Source organism: Sinocyclocheilus rhinocerous, unplaced genomic scaffold (assembly GCF_001515625.1).
Source record: "Sinocyclocheilus rhinocerous isolate Xijiao unplaced genomic scaffold, SAMN03320098_v1.1 scaffold313, whole genome shotgun sequence".
Taxonomy (NCBI): domain Eukaryota; kingdom Metazoa; phylum Chordata; class Actinopteri; order Cypriniformes; family Cyprinidae; genus Sinocyclocheilus; species Sinocyclocheilus rhinocerous.
In genome coordinates this window covers 49,775-66,405 of record NW_015627539.1, presented here as the reverse complement: position 1 = coordinate 66,405, position 16,631 = coordinate 49,775, and the positions used below count along the sequence as shown (strand labels likewise).

At 37.4% G+C, this 16,631-nt stretch overlaps 1 protein-coding gene and 1 pseudogene across 1 annotated transcript; one reads left to right on the top strand and one right to left on the bottom strand.

Moving 5' to 3' along the window:
- The first annotated feature begins 6 nt into the window (after nucleotides 1–6).
- LOC107729489 (phosphatidylinositol 4-kinase type 2-alpha-like) lies at nucleotides 7–9,132 on the top strand (annotated as a pseudogene).
- Nucleotides 9,133–10,189: 1,057 nt separating this feature from the next.
- avpi1 (arginine vasopressin induced 1) lies at nucleotides 10,190–14,950 on the bottom strand. The gene is made up of 4 exons (XM_016540775.1): nucleotides 14,804–14,950; nucleotides 12,218–12,615; nucleotides 11,432–11,498; nucleotides 10,190–11,042 (listed from the first exon to the last, which is right to left on the bottom strand). The coding sequence occupies exons 2-4, from the start codon at nucleotides 12,613–12,615 to the stop codon at nucleotides 10,854–10,856; spliced, it is 654 nt and encodes a 217-aa protein (XP_016396261.1). The 5' UTR covers nucleotides 14,804–14,950; the 3' UTR covers nucleotides 10,190–10,853.
- Nucleotides 14,951–16,631: the final 1,681 nt, after the last annotated feature.

The following is a 16,631-nucleotide window of genomic DNA, read 5'->3' as shown; positions in this document are numbered from 1 at the left end:
CAACGCTTGTCCCGCGTAGTTCCCCTTTTCCTCCCGCTCTCCTCCTCTCTCCTTCTTGGTCATGGACGAGACGAGCCCGCTGGTCTCTCCGCTTTGCGATTCCAACGATTTCAGCTACGGTCCCGCCGAGCCCGCCAGTCCCCGCGCCGGATTTGGAGGCACGCCGGGCTCCGTGGTGCGTCTGCCGGCCGGGAGTCCAGGACGCAGCTGCGAGCGGCAGCCGCTCCTGGACCGAGACCGAGGCGCGTCGCCCCGCGACCCGCACAGGAACGAGTTCCCGGAGGATCCGGAGTTCAGGGAGATCATCCGGAAGGCGGAGCGGGCCATGGAGGAGGGCATCTACCCCGAGCGCATCTACCAGGGCTCCAGCGGCAGCTACTTCGTCAAAGACTCAGCAGGGGTGAGAGGTCATCCCGTCTTGATCTGTGACCCCTTACATAAGCTCGTCTAATCAGTTTTCTGTGCATTCACAGCTTCACATAGAGCTGGACATGTTGTGTGTTGAGGAGTCAGAGTAACAGCTGTGTCATCAGGTCAGGCCTGGAGTCATGCAAACCAGAAATCTGTTTCTGTAGAGTTTAAGCTGGACAATTGTGTGTTTCTCCATCTACATGCACTTGTATGTGTTTTTATAATGTGAATGCGAAACTGAAAGTGTTTTGGAAACTTTTTGGTTAATTATTTAGCATTTTTATTGCACCCTTGTTCCAGACCCAGATGTGCAATCTTAAATTATTAAACTTGATGAATGTGTGATAAAACCAGGTAAATGTCACTTTTAGGGTCATTGGAAACATTGCTGTGTCATTGCACAGGACAGCAGCCTTATCAGGCCCGTAGTTCAAAATCTAAATAGCATTTTTAGACCTCACAATGCCTAGGTAGGCAGCTCACTAGCTGTTTGATCGATAAACAAAAAGCTTACCGGCACTTTCTCGTTGAAGCTCTCTTTAGTGAAACAACAGTGCATTATCAGTACATACTCAATTACCCAGCAGATATGCACTACGTCTTTTATATGAGACCTTAATACAGGTAACGGCTCTCATAAAAGTCAAAGTCTGGCTTGATTAGGAATGAGTTATTGTTTCTGGCAGCTTTACAATACAGTTCCATTTGTAAACATTAGTCAATTACATTAGTTAACATGAACTAACAATCAAAAGCACTTATTAGTCTCGGTAAATGGTAATTTCAACATTTACTAATACATTATTAAAATCAAAAGCTGTATCTGTTAATATTATTTAATGGATTTCAGATCAAATGAACTAGTAATGAACAGTTTTCTTATAATTTATTAAATTATAAAATACTGTAACGACTGTATTGATCTTTGTTAATTTTTTATTTAATGTAGTAACTAATGGGATGTTATTGTTATGTAATCTTATGGTTAATGGGATCTTATTTTAATCACCGTTATGTTTAGTGTAGGCCTACTTGTTTACTGAGAAGACAACAGTATCAGTGAAGTTTGAGCTGAAGAGATGTGAGGTGTGAGAAAACAAAGGCAATCAAGGTAAATATTACATTATTACAGACTGTTCAGAAATGTGATGCATGTACATCCACCAGTGTTATTTTAGTATTATTGTAGACAATAATAGTATTCAATAATGTTTTTAATTAGCTATAACATATTTTTACTATGTGCTTTTGTTGTTTTCATGAGTTTTTTTATTATTTCTAATTAGATTTATTTTTTCTCACTTAGTTGTGGTGATTTTAGTACTTAAACAAATTTTATAAGGCAGCATTTACATTTTTAATCTAATATGGAATTTTATTTCCAAATCAGTTAAAGAAAAGGATTTTTAATAATTATAGGTTTAGTTTACAATAACAGCTCTGGAATGCACTATTGGACATTGTTTTTCATATAAATTACAGCGGAGATAAGTGTATTTTAAGAGTAAGTGTCTATAGTTGAAGAAACACCCTTGTCCGGCGTCTAATCTGAAAGGTTTGCGTTGGATTTGACATGGTACTTTGTGTGGTCGACCGCTGTGGGGTCGATGGCTGATAAACTGCGTATCTGAATCCTAGAATCCAGCTCAAAACCCATCTAGACAGCATTTTTAGTCACTCTTGGAAGGTTTGTTCACTAGATAGGCAGCTCCCTCAGTTTTAAGACAAATGCCATCATGATCGATTATTAAACAAAAGACTTACCGACACTTTCTCTTTATGAGAATACAGAACCGTTCAGGGTTATTTAGTAACAGTGGGCATTTCATCAATACGTACTCAGTTCCTCTTTTCTTTAAATGAAACCGTGGGATTACCATGATGGTTTGACATGGTTTAAGGCCTGTCACATGTGTTAAGCTGCCTAATTCTACAGTATGACTCCTAATGGCTGTGAAGTGTGTTCGACGAGTACATTTGACTTGCTTTCATTCAGCCACAGAAACACAAAACATTGTAGCTCTGGGGTTTAGACCTGGTTTGCACACTGACTCCCTTCAAAACGGTAGTTTCAGAAAGAAGGTTAAGGTTAAAATGAGTTATATTGATTATATTTATCATCAGAACGGAGTGAATATGTGAGAGGAACTTCATAATGACTGATAATAATTCTTATAGAAAATATGTACTTTAGCGAACAGACTCTTCCAGTTTTACTACATAAAGATGAAGAGGAACTGAGATTTACTACATGTTTTCTGTGATTTGACCGAGGAGTAACAACACCGGGAACTAACGTAGTTCCCTGTTTTGTTACTCCTCGGTCAAATCACATTATTCTGTACTAGTTCAAAGTTAGTGTTTGTTTAAAGTTTTGAGTGTTTAATTTAAAAATGACAAAGAAAATAGGTTGTGAGGTGACCAGAGGGGACCAAAAACATTATTCCTAACTGCAAACAAACCCATTTTTCATTCATAAAGTTATTCTAGTTTAGGACATGATTATTAGTCACGATGATTAGTGCAGTTAGTCAGATGATTATGCTACATACTCCAGCCTGCAGGGGGCAGAACTGAGTTGATGTGGTATCAGTTTGACGTTTTGATCTTCAGCGGTGCAGGGCTGGTGTTGTCCTCTCAGCAGTGAACACGCGGCAAGCTTCATCTGCTCACTAGTGAGGCAACTCACATGAGTCACAAGGCACATGACCACATGTATGGTCAGGTGGTACGGTGGGCAAATCAAATCACACATGAGTCACGGAGGCCAGATGAAGTTTTTGTTAAAGGACACTTTTAGTTGGGAAATCACTAAATCTGTCGAATAAGGTTAAATGTGTAACTATTGTACACTTCTGAGTCCGGTAAGATTTTAGAATGTTTTTGAAAGAAGTCTCTTATGCTCAGTAAAGCTGCATTTATTTGATTGAAAAAGTAAAAGCAGTAATATTGTGATATTATTACAATTTCAAATAACTCTTTTCTATGTGAATATATTGTAGAATGTAATTTATTCCTGTGATCAAAGCTGAATTTTCAGCATCATTACTCCAGTCTTCAGTGTCACATGATCCTTCAGAAATCAATCTAATATACTGATTTGCTGCTCAAGAAACATTTCTGATTATTATCAATGTCGAAAATAGTGTTTTACCTCAAAAGAAATACACACTTCACAATCAAAACTGACATTTCCCATATTGGATGATTTAAAATTTACTGCATTCTTGGATTGTTTTAATGAAATTGCATTACAGGTTTTAGTTCACCCAAAAATGAAAATTAGCCCATAAATGACTTGATATTTGTGGCGGTCAATGTGGATATTGTGGATGAGTTCTTCTGTGTCATCACGTTCTATTAGTTCTACAGCTTCAGTTTCGGAACTTTCACGCTTAGTAACACATACAGCTGTTCCCTCACCACAGTGCAACAGTGAAAAGGGACCCCTTTTTAACGAAACACCGGTATTGTGCTATTTTAAAAATTCATATCATAACAAAAATAAACACCGGTATTCGGTGTGAACCGGTATACCGCCCAGCACTAACTTTAATGTAGCTTGCGCCAACAGTTGTACACTGGAAGCAGTAATGACCTCTGAGGTCAGCGTTGCGCATGCGCCGGTGAGTCTCGTGAAAGAAAGTCATATACACCTAGGATGACTTGAGGGTGAGTAATTTATGGGCTAATTTTCATTTTTGGGTGAACTAAACCCTTTAAATTCAAGCCAAAATGAGGTGTCTGGTTTTGGAAAGCGTCTATGATTACTGAAAATGTCGTGGATTAGCATGAAATAGTAATATTAGTAATATTAGTATCATTGAGATTTTGTCATTGAAAGTTTTTAGTTTTTATGAATATTTTGAATTTGTTCTTAGTGTTTTTTATTTTCCTTTTAGTGTTAGTTAAACTGTTAGCAATTTTGTGCATTTCTTTGTCATTTTTTTTTTATTATGCAGAATAGTTTTAGTTAGTTTAGTACATCAAGTTAAAGTAAATGCAAATGAGAAATGTTGCTTTGGAAACTATCTGAAATAAAATAAGTTTAAAATAATTTACATTTATTATTTCAGTTAATGAAACAAGTTTTTTTTATAGTTTTAATTGTAGTTAAAGGGATAGTTTACCCAAAAATGAAAATGTGATGTTTATCTGCTTACCCCCAGGGCATCCAAGATGTAGGTGACTTTGTTTCTTCAGTAGAACACAAACTGAGATTTTTAACTCAAACCGTTGCAGTCTGTCAGTCATATAATGGAAGTGAATGGGAATCACGGCTTTGAGAGTCAGAAAAACATACACAAACAAAACCAAATTAAACTCTGCAGCTCGTGACGATACATTGATGTGTAAAGACACAAAATGATCGGTCTCTCTCTCTCTCTCTCATCTCCAACAGAAGATCATTGGCGTCTTCAAACCAAAGAACGAGGAACCGTACGGCCAGCTGAACCCCAAGTGGACCAAATGGCTGCAGAAGCTCTGCTGTCCGTGCTGTTTCGGCCGGGACTGTCTGTGAATCAGGGCTACCTGTCAGAGGCCGGCGCCAGTTTGGTGGACCAGAAACTAGAGCTCAACATCGTGCCGCGCACCAAGGTATGAGAGCGACACCCACACTTGTGCACTTGTGCAAAACCAAAACCGAGGTTAATGAGGACGTGAGAAAGTAGGGTGATGCTCCTGATGGTTTTGTGTTTGTTAGTCAGCCTCTTTTATTTCCTGTTGCTGGCACGCACTAAAACAAACTAGTCAACCGCACAGCTGAACATAACGGTTACCTCACACTCCCACACCATCTCTATCACTGACTGCTGACAGACATGTCCTATATAAAGCGTTATCTGTGCTCTCTTTCTCTCAGGTTGTGTATTTATCAAGTGAGACGTTTAATTACAGCGCCATCGACCGAGTAAAGTCTCGAGGAAAGAGGTTAGCGCTAGAAAAAGTGCCCAAGGTGGGCCAGCGTTTCCACCGGATTGGCCTGCCGCCCAAGGTAAGGTTTATGACAGCGCCACCTCTCTGCCTGGAGGAAGAGGAGACATTTTAGATGTTGTAGGTTTATAGAGTGTTATTTTAGTATTATTGAGATGCAATTTTAGTTTTAAATAATAATTTGAATTTGTTTTTATTTAAATATTTTATTTATTTTAAAATAAATTGAAATGTCATTTTAAAATAAATTTATATTTAACATTTATTTTATTTCAAGTTTAATTAAGTCTTTTAATGATTTTTGTTTTAGTTATTATAATAACCCTGGGTTTAGAAATTCTATAGAGCACAATGGTATGGTTTCAGAAGTAAAAATCCTATTAATTTCCCATTAATTCCTATTAGGAAACTTAAATTTTAGCAGTACTTTATAAATCTTTCAAGACATAACTGCCATGAGCTCTGACATTGTTGAACGATAATATAAGCTTTCTTTTATTTACTCATAACAAGCAATTTTACCATCATGGCTAATTTGATCTCACCATTCGCAAATGGGATGAGTAGTTTATTTACTAATAAAAGATTTTGTTGTAACTTTACAAACACTATTGTTGTTTCAAAGTTTGTAATGTGATACATTTCTAAATGAAAGCTGCTGAAAAATTAGTTTTGCATGTTTATAAACATTTATTGGCCATGTATGTTTGTGAACTGGTTTCTATTGGTTGTTGTAGGTTTGTGAACTGGTTTCTATTGGTTGTTTGTAGGTGGGCTCATTCCAGCTCTTCGTAGAGGGATATAAAGACGCCGATTTCTGGCTCCGGCGGTTCGAGGCGGAGCCTTTACCAGAAAACACTAATCGCCAACTCCTGCTACAGTTTGAGAGACTGGTGGTGCTGGATTACATCATCAGAAACACAGGTAACCACGGAAAGCAACAGAATTAAGGTCAAACGAAATGGCCAAAAACACTATATATATACTGTCTTTATTTGAACAACTATTATTTGTTGTATGGATCTGTAGATCGAGGAAATGACAACTGGCTCATCAAATATGACTGTCCGATGGATACGTCAAGCAACCGGGTAAGTGACCAGATGCAGGTTTCTTTTCTTTTTGGGAGACTTTCTGTCCCAGTTTGTGTTTTTATGTTCATGTTTATCGAATGCTTTTCTCATGCAGGACAGTGATTGGGTGGTAGTGAAGGACCCCATCATTAAACTGGCAGCCATTGACAATGGCTTGGCCTTCCCTCTCAAACACCCGGATTCATGGAGAGCCTGTAAGCCAATCATCATTCACCTCACAAACACATGACCAACTACTGGCCAATCACATCGCTATATTCTTGATAACGGTTCAAATGTCATCATTGCAACATCATTTATTTTGAGGTGTTTTGTTTCAATTGATGTAGTTTTTTGCACGGTCAGTTCAATCTTTTTGTTGATTGTATGTCCTGTAGACCCGTTTTACTGGGCTTGGCTGCCACAGGCTAGAGTTGCGTTTTCCCAAGAGATCCGAGAATTAGTTCTGCCCAAATTATCCGACCCAAACTTCATCAAAGACCTTGAGGAAGATCTATATGAGCTTTTTAAGGTGAGTCGCATGAGATCACTTTGAAATTCAGCTGGGTATTCGCCAGTATGTTTGACTTATATTCCATGAAATTAATGCTTGGTATTGATTTAATAATATTTACGTTAACACTGACAGAAAGACCCGGGTTTCGACAGAGGACAGTTCAAGAAGCAGGTCTCAGTAATGAGGGGGCAGGTGAGTCATTAATGACTAGATTATACTTGTGTTTAAAGAGACTAAAAGCACAAATCTGCATTATAATATTACGATATTTTATATGATAGGGCTATGCAATATTGATATTCACCAAAAAAAATACATCTGTAAATGTCGATAATAAACTTTTGATTAATTTTTGATATTTAGCCTACATCTTCAGAGGTGCTCATGAGCATTTCAGTTTCATTTGTGAAAAGCTTTCACACTAAAACTCAAAAGGTCTTCACGACAAACTGACAAAATAAAAGTTCGGTTTAACTTGAAATTGTGACAGTATATTACAATTGTATAGTAAATTGTACTCAAAATAATAATAATTTTGACTAATATAATGAAACTAAGATATTTTTGTCCATGTTTAATGCATATAATATACAATACAATAAGTTCTGATGTGCAGAATCTTATTTGACAAAAATAGAAATGCAGTGTTCTGTTGTAAAATAATGGTTATATTTTCCTTTGATTAACACATTAATCAACATTTTAAAACATGAAGTTTTAAGGATTAATTTCATTACGCACAATTTTGATGTTGATGAATGTTTTAAAGCATAAAAACAGACTCCGGCAAAAAATGTATAAAAAATAAAATAAATTGGGGCCCTAAATTGGTTTCTCTGTGGAGTTTACATGTTCACAGTCATTTTTGAGGTCTAGCAAACATGTGGAATGATATGGGGGAAAATACTGTGATTAAAAATTTTGACCAAATGCTATCGCTCAGCCCGGTTATTTGGACACAATATATTATTTAAACATTGAAAATGTCCTTCGAGGTTTTCAAAAGGGGAAAGGGTTCATGTGAACTTTAATATGATTCACAACTGGAACAGTTTGCAACAATGAACCTCTATTGGTGATTATTTCCAGCAACTCATTTCTCGAAGCTGCTTGACATTCGCAGAGCAGATCTGATTCTAGATATTTCTTTATGAGACGTTACCTTAAGACATTTTCACGCTGAAGCGAAAAGAGACCAACAAGAGCAGGGAAGTTGAATGAAAACCACCCTATGATTTGGCATCGTTCAGCTCATTTCTTGCCCTGCGTTGCTCTAGATCCTGAACCTGAGTCAGGCGCTGAGTGAGGGCAAGACCCCGCTGCAGCTGGTGCAGATGCCGCCGGTGATCGTGGAGACGGCGCGAGCGCCGCAGCGAGCCAACAGCGAATCCTACACGCAGAGCTTCCAGAGCAGAAGACCCTTCTTCACCTGGTGGTGATGCACAAGTAACGTTACAGCCTGGTTTTAGTTGCGTTTTTTTCACTGGGATTTTGGGAACAAAGAGAGTAGGAATAACTGATGACGAACACATAATTCTGAAGGAAAGCATTGCCTTGTTGACTGTTACACTTTATGAACACACAAAGCCGCGTTCAGAATGGCCTGCATGTCGAGTCAACAAGACGATGAAGGAGAAACTTTCTGCTGTAGTGAAACCTTGATGCTTGACTGCTCTGGAACTGCTCAACTATATCATTCATAAGCGTTTTCTGGTCAGGGTTTTCTTGCCTCACTTGTGTGTTAGTTGCGTTTTTTCTCGCAATCGTTGAAAAGTCACACTTTCTCCTGCTTTTTGTCCATTAGCATGATATTTTTCTACTTTTTTACGCTCACCTGTTTGGCGTTCGTAACTTGGAGGCGGAGTCACTTTGGCGCTCAACTGAGCGCGTGCAGAAACACTGAACGTTCCATTCTCGTAGTGACATCGTTCCTTTTGTTCTTTTGTTCATTGTTCGATTTCATTTGAAAATTGAAGATGTTGTAATTTTTTTTTAACAATGTATTCACAGGTGTCAACAAAACTGACCTTAAAACGTGACAATGGACTGTATAATTTGTATGTAATGTATTTAATGAAAGATGCTAAAACTATAACTGTGCAGAACTCAATAAAAGGAACAGACTTGAGTTTTATTTCAAAAACAGTTTAATTGGAAGTTCCAGCTTAAACACAAGGGAATAAAATAACTTGTTCTTGTGCATGTAGTAGTGTTTACTGATTTCGGCTACATGTTTTCTTCCATATTGCTTCTAAATGTCTGTCTGAGTGACAGAAGAAGACATTAAATAATCAGCACTAATAGTGTCCAGCATACTTCTACAGGTGATAATACTATCATTTACATATTACCACAGATTATTTGTATCTAAAACAACACTAATGGTTTGATGAGAACTGCAGTGTTGCAGTAAATGCTAATACATTCTTTGATATTTTTAGATATTAACCATTTAAACACCACTGGAAGGCAAAATGCTCCCGTAAAAAAGGAGAACTACTGAGAAACTAGTGTTTCAAAAACAAAATACAAGCACATATCATTAAATAATAGAAACCCAGCACTCTTCGGCCGCGTACATTCATATAAACACAAGCTAATAGTGGCTCTGGAAGCTTCGATGAGACTTAAATCATTGCATTTAAAGGAACAGATCACCCAAAACATGAAAGTCTTGTCATTTGCTCGCCCACATGTTGTTCCAAACCTGTATGATTTTCTCTTTTCAGTATGAAATAATTACAATGAACACATGATAGTGAATAGGCACGGATACAAAAAATGACCAAAAAAGCTGCTTAAAATAGTCTATATGACTCATGCACTGTTTTTCAAACCGTCTAAAGTCATATAACCTGGAATATAGTGCATAATCATATTTGGTGGTGATTTTTTTTTTGGATCATTTTTTCGAAGTACAACTGCCTCCATTCACTGAAATACATCTACTTGGGTGAATCCAACCAAATCAAGTCACTTTTCACCCTGAAATCAAAAGGAAAATTGTTTTTCGTTTTACCCAATATTTTTAGTTTTTTTATCATTCTCATGCTCAAAGGTGATTCTCATTACTGAAATACAATATTTTTTACTGTATTATAGAAAAAAAAATACTGCAATACAATGATTTTATCAGCATAAAGACAGCAAACAGATACCACTATTATGTATAAATGTTTTACCAAATGTAAATAAATGTATAATAATTATTTGAATTTTTTTGGTAATGTATCATTAATATTTTTGCAATGCATTTAATGGGAATTAGGTTTGTTTTTTAGTATAAATACTTTACCAATATAGATAATGTATCCTTATTGCATTGCAAGATATGACAGTGTGTTTTGTTGTCATTTGCTTTATGTAAAAGAAACATCTCATTGTTAATCTTTTGATTTTGGGGTATATATATGGGAAATGTTCTTTACGTGCATTATGAGATTCAGCCCAAAAAATGAGCTGTATTTTTAAATGTTTTGTGATGATTTTGTCATTTTTGGAGCTCAAATGCCTCAGTTCACTCATATTTGTCAGAAAAGAGCAGCATAAGCATCTTTTTTTGCTCTGCACAAGAATGAAAGTGTTTTGGGGTTTGTAACGCATGAGGATGAGTAGATGAGGCAGAACTGAAATTTCTGGGTGAACTATCCCTATAATAGTGTTCGACTGTTGTGCAAGGTAGACCATCAGGTCTGAGGATGTCACAAACCGGTAAACAATGTGTTAAAGTTTCACAGGACTGTAATCCTGCGGGATTTTTGTTAATGTGCGTTCCTGGCCGCTGCAGGTGCTGTAGTGTCGATCGTTGCTCGATTAAGACTAGCGTTTGATTGAGGCGGTGGCTTCAAGTAAATCTACAGTGACTGCGAGTCTCTCAGGCAGGAATCTGATTGGATGCACTGCACTGCTCCGCTGCATCAGTGTCGGATCCGGTGCAGGTATCGCTCCGGGTCCTTCTCCTGAACGGCGTTCCAGCTCCATCTGGGGCCGCCCGAGGGCCCCTGAGCCTCTTCCTCTGGGGGCAGGAAGTCAGCTTGGTCACATGATCCAGCTTCAAAAGAGCTCTGCCCTCCACAGGCTCCCAAAGCAGATGCATCATCATCATTAGTTATATATATATATATATATATATATATTATTTTTAAATTTTTTTTGCATTGCAAGGAATGAGAATGAGGTGATTTTTTTAATAAATACTAATATAAAAATATATTTTGCACTGCAAGTAATGAGAATAGTGTAAATACCAATATAAATTATATATCATTATTATTTTTGCATGACAAGTAAGGATTCAAGCTTAATTTGCTTTATGCAAAATATGTAATTGTTTATCTTTATATTTTGGGGTATAATGTGACCTGGACATTTAAAAAAAAAAAATCCATCCACAATTTTAGTTGAACACATGGTTGTATTTCAGTAAATAGCTAATAAAATTGAATGTGCCTGCAATTCTGTACACAAATATTACAATGATGTTAGTTACAGTTTCATTGTCGTTATTGTCTTCATCTCCAGTTATGACTTCAGACGTTTGTGCCAGTGAGCCCTCGTTGATTCTGATGGGTGATTACATAATGATGAATGCACTTTTTAGATGTAGATCGTTACATGCTATGTAATTACAGTATCATGCACATCTGATGTTCACGGGTGGGTGGATGAGACCCACGCCTTTTCTAGTTTGTTTACAGGGTCTTTAATGTGGCAGGTTTGTGGCTAATCATGACCTTTTGTTTAGATTAGCATGTTTCCATTAACACACACACAACACGCTAGTGTGTGTAGCTGCCATGTGCATCCGAATAAACACTAGTAAATCTACAAGGGTAAATTCTATAAAAGCATATGCAAGTCACATTTCACCCCAAAATCAAAGGAAAAAGTTATGTTTTGAATAAAAAAGTGCTTATTTATTTATTTGCAATTTTGTACAAATATTTTTGTGCCAGATTTTCACCTAATAATTTTTGTGATTCTCATTCTCAAAGGTTATTCTCATTACTGAACTATAGTATTTTTATTGCTATATAATAATTTTACAAAAAATACCAAAATATAATGATTTTGATCGATTGCAATCAGGCAGTAAATAAATACCACAATTTTGTATAAATACTTATATATGTATATAAAATTGAATGTGCCTGCAATTCTGTACACAAATATTACAATGATGTTAGTTACAGTTTACAAAGTGACAGTTTACAAAATCAAAAGCAGGCTTTATTTTGTAGATAATAATGATTTTGTAGAATCGTTTCTCTCTCTGTCTCACCTGAGATGACCGAACGCCCGCACCCATCGTGTTCCTGTGCCGTCTTTATGAGCCTCCACCCTGAGGCCGCTTCGGTTCCGCGCTCGGACTCTGAGTCCCACCAGCGCCTGGGCCAGACCCGTCTCCACCTCCGCCACGGCTCCGTCCTCGTCCTCCTCCTCCCGGTCAGCTCCGTCCTCTCCGGCCGCCCCGCTGCGGTTCCCCCACACCATCCGCGCCCTCTGCTCTGCGTCTGGGTCTCCCGCCGCCTGGAAGAGCCGCCGGAGCTGCCGCAGGTTCACGCCCTGGAAGATGTTGGCGGTGCCGGACTTACGGTTCCGGCGCTCGGAGCCCGGCGGGCGGGAAAACGTGGGCTGGGACGGGCCTGCGAGAACAGAGGCTGCGGCCACGTCCTCCATCTGCAGAACAAGAGGTAAAGGTCACAAGGGTCATACAGTATATAGATGACAAGCAATTTTTATAAACTAGAGGTGTGTCCCAAATCGCGTACTTATGCACTATTCTATGACGTTTTGTAGTACAAATAGTGAAATTCCAAAAAGAAAAAGTGCATTTTAAATACACTTGATGCAATTACTTTAAAAAAAACTTCAGGCTAGGTTTTCTCAAGCCAACCTAAAGTTTGTCTCGACAAACTTTTTTTGTCTAGTTTATTTTATTTCTTTATTTTAAGGCAACATACTACAGGTAAAAACCATTTTTATTTCATGCATTGGTCAGTTTTGAGATTGTGTGCTATTTTGGTCCCATAACTTCTTCTTTCAGACTAATGAAAAGAAAACAATACACTTTCTCTATGTGTCTGTAAATTTAAGTTACAATACATATCTTTAAAGGCAAGCAGTTTTTTCTCATGCGCTGAGCCAGAAATCTCCACTTCTACAGCACTTGCATGCAAACTTTACAGTTTTATTCCCATCTATATCCTGAACGCTTTTATAGATAGGTTTGTTCATATATTATACGCCTTTAATATGTCAACAAAACAAGAATTTTGAACCTGGGTTTATCCAAAGTTCAGATGTTGTTCTGAAAGTGTATGCAGATTAGTGCGTATTTAAATTTCAGAAAACTTGTCATACAAAACAATTGTATTAATGTACTGGGATTAATCAACCCGTGGTTGGTACGTCAATGGAAAAAGAGTATTTAAAAAGCACTGCAGGTTCAGACATTAGCCTACTGACCTCCATAGTCAAAGGCTATTAGCTGCCATTGAGTCACTATTATTACAGCAGTCTAAGCAGGGAAAACAAGCCTGTGTGCATGCTAAAAACTGCCCATCGTAGGTAAAATATCTACTAAAATAGCCTGTAATGGATTTATTGGGATGTTTATGTTGCTTGAAAAATGTATAATCAAGTCAGAATGCATGGATCAATTTGGAATGGTCTTCAGGGTAGAAAAGGTCACGTTATGGTGTAGTTTTGACCAGTGTTGGGGAAAGTTACTTTTAAAAGTAATGCATTACAATATTGCATTACTCCATTAAAAAAGTAACTAATTATGTTACTTAGTTACTTTTTATGGAAAGTAATGCGTTACGTTACTTTTGCGTTACTTTTTAAATCTGGACAGGGCTTGCTTTTTTGTTTTATTAAATGCATAAAGGATATTTGTGTTGTTTAACATTTAATTATTGCAGGTTTGCGTCATATTCTGAGTTGCATTATTTTTATTCATTTTGAGGAATATTGAATCTTTTGTGAGTGAGATGAATTAATGCATATTCATATTTATTTTAGAACTACAGTAACATCTGATTTCTCTCAACATGGGGACAGGAGAGCTGTCAATCAATTTGAAAAAAATAAGTAACTTGCTTTACTTATTTGAAAAAGTAACTCAGATAGTCTCTTGTAAATGAAAAAGTAATGCGTTACTTTACTAGTTACTTGAAAAAGTACTCTGATTTCGTAACTCGCGTTACTTGTAATGCGTTACCCCCAACACTGGTTTTGACATCTAGCAGCAGTTAACCTGCTAAACTAACCATGGCTGTGTTCAGAACAGAACACTGTGTGTACTTTACAGTGTGCAATGCATGCTATTCTTTTTAAAGTATGCATTACGCAGCGATTAACATGAAAATTGGCAGTCCCATCAAATGAGTATGCTATTTACTTAAGCAATTATTGCTCAAAGATAAACATGGTTTGAATCCGCTTTCTGGTTTCATCTCTCAGATTTCTCAGAAATAATAAATGAAGGCAGGACTTCGATGACTGCTTTGGCTCATTTGCTTCGGTGATTATGATATGTTTGTCACAAAGGCTGCTGAAGTTTGCAGCTCGATGAGTCACGTGACGCACGAGCGCACGAACATCCGTAGTGACAGCTGCGCGAGGAGGACACACTGCAAAAACCCCATTTCACATGCATCCAGTCAAATTACAGCACATAACAGAGGATTAAAAGCATATATTCAAGAATAAATGCTCGGTTAAGAGTGACGACTTGAAGGATCACGAAGACAAAGCACAGTCGTTGCGCGTTAGGCGTATTTCTAGGTGGGAATGCGGTTCCGCTTTAGGAAAAACACATGAAAAAGACATCAACGACACACTTATGTAAATATATACTCACCTTTCCTGTGTTAACTAGTGTCTCTGAATCGTTTGCATGTTAGCTCTTTGGAATATCTTTAGGGAAAGCAGCAGAACGGTGTAGTAAACACAGCCTGGCTGTTTGTCTCCGTCTCCGAACGGACAGAAAAGTTTAACGCTCAGACTCACCTACTGTACCGCTCTGACCAATGAGACGATCGGAATGGACGATTGAACCCGCCTCCAAACCGCGTCCAGCCAATCGCATCTCTCCTTCATGCGCGTCGTGTGGTCTGAATCGTACAGTGTGACTGAGAAAGGTGTAATCCTTCATTGAAGTCAGTGCTGCCGCACACGTGCCAATATGTGAAACTGTCTCGAGAAAAAGAGAGAAACTCGGTTACAGTTATTCTGGTATTTACAATCACCAATAATATATCTCTAAAAAGCATCGAGATTTAGCAATGTGTAGTGATTATGCTAAGATTATTTAAAAGCATCGAGCACGATTTTTCTTAGAAGGTGTCACTGTTATTTATTTATTTATTTACATTTTTGATAATTTCCTTACAGGTGGTATTTGACTCTGAACTTGTACTTTTCCTTTATGCAACATCAGCTTTCTGAAGCATAACGTTAAAAAGGAACATTAATTTCTATATTGCAAACCCAATTAAGTAGTAGGCCTACTATTTATTCACCGCAGAAGCAATGTAGAAATAAAACCGAATTATTGATCTTTTCTTTTTCCGCCAACAGAGGGAGACACAGGCCAGTGTTGATTTAGCAGAACTAACAAGAGTACTGAGGTAGTGTTCATAGATTCATGGATCCTCCTTTTCTCCTTCATGGAAGCATGCAAAGTTGATATATCATACCCATATCTCTAGATTTTCCTAAAAGCCACAAAGAGACGAGAAAAATCTTACGTTTCGCAGCTAAACATCCTGAACTAAAGGAAGATCATAGTTTATACTATGCAGTATACATATATAGTATTTATATTAATAATATTTAGCAATTGTAACCTTAGCCATTTATTCTGGTATTTACAATCACCAATAATACATCTCTAAAAAGCATCGAGATTTAGGAATGTGTAGTGATTATGCTAAGATTATTTAAAAGCATCGAGCACGATTTTTCTTAGAAGGTGTCACTGTTATTTATTTATTTATTTACATTTTTGATAATTTCCTTACAGGTGGTATTTGACTCTGAACTTGTACTTTTCCTTTATGCAACATCAGCTTTCTGAAGCATAACGTTAAAAAGGAACATTAATTTCTATATTGCAAACCCAATTAAGTAGTAGGCCTACTATTTATTCACCGCAGAAGCAATGTAGAAATAAAACCGAATTATTGATCTTTTCTTTTTCCGCCAACAGAGGGAGACACAGGCCAGTGTTGATTTAGCAGAACTAACAAGAGTACTGAGGTAGTGTTCATAGATTCATGGATCCTCCTTTTCTCCTTCATGGAAGCATGCAAAGTTGATATATCATACCCATATCTCTAGATTTTCCTAAAAGCCACAAAGAGACGAGAAAAATCTTACGTTTCGCAGCTAAACATCCTGAACTAAAGGAAGATCATAGTTTATACTATGCAGTATACATATATAGTATTTATATTAATAATATTTAGCAATTGTAACCTTAGCCATGGCCCTCAACATGCCAAAGCCCTTTTCTTTGGGCATCTCTCTGCTTTAAAAGATAAACTAGAGACACTGCAGTAAATATTGATTCATTTCACATAATAATGCCATTTGAACTAGATGTGTCAGGAGTGATGTCCCATAATGCATATGTTTGTGCTTTATTTTACTGACAGCTGTTACATGATGGTGCATATGGGGCCACT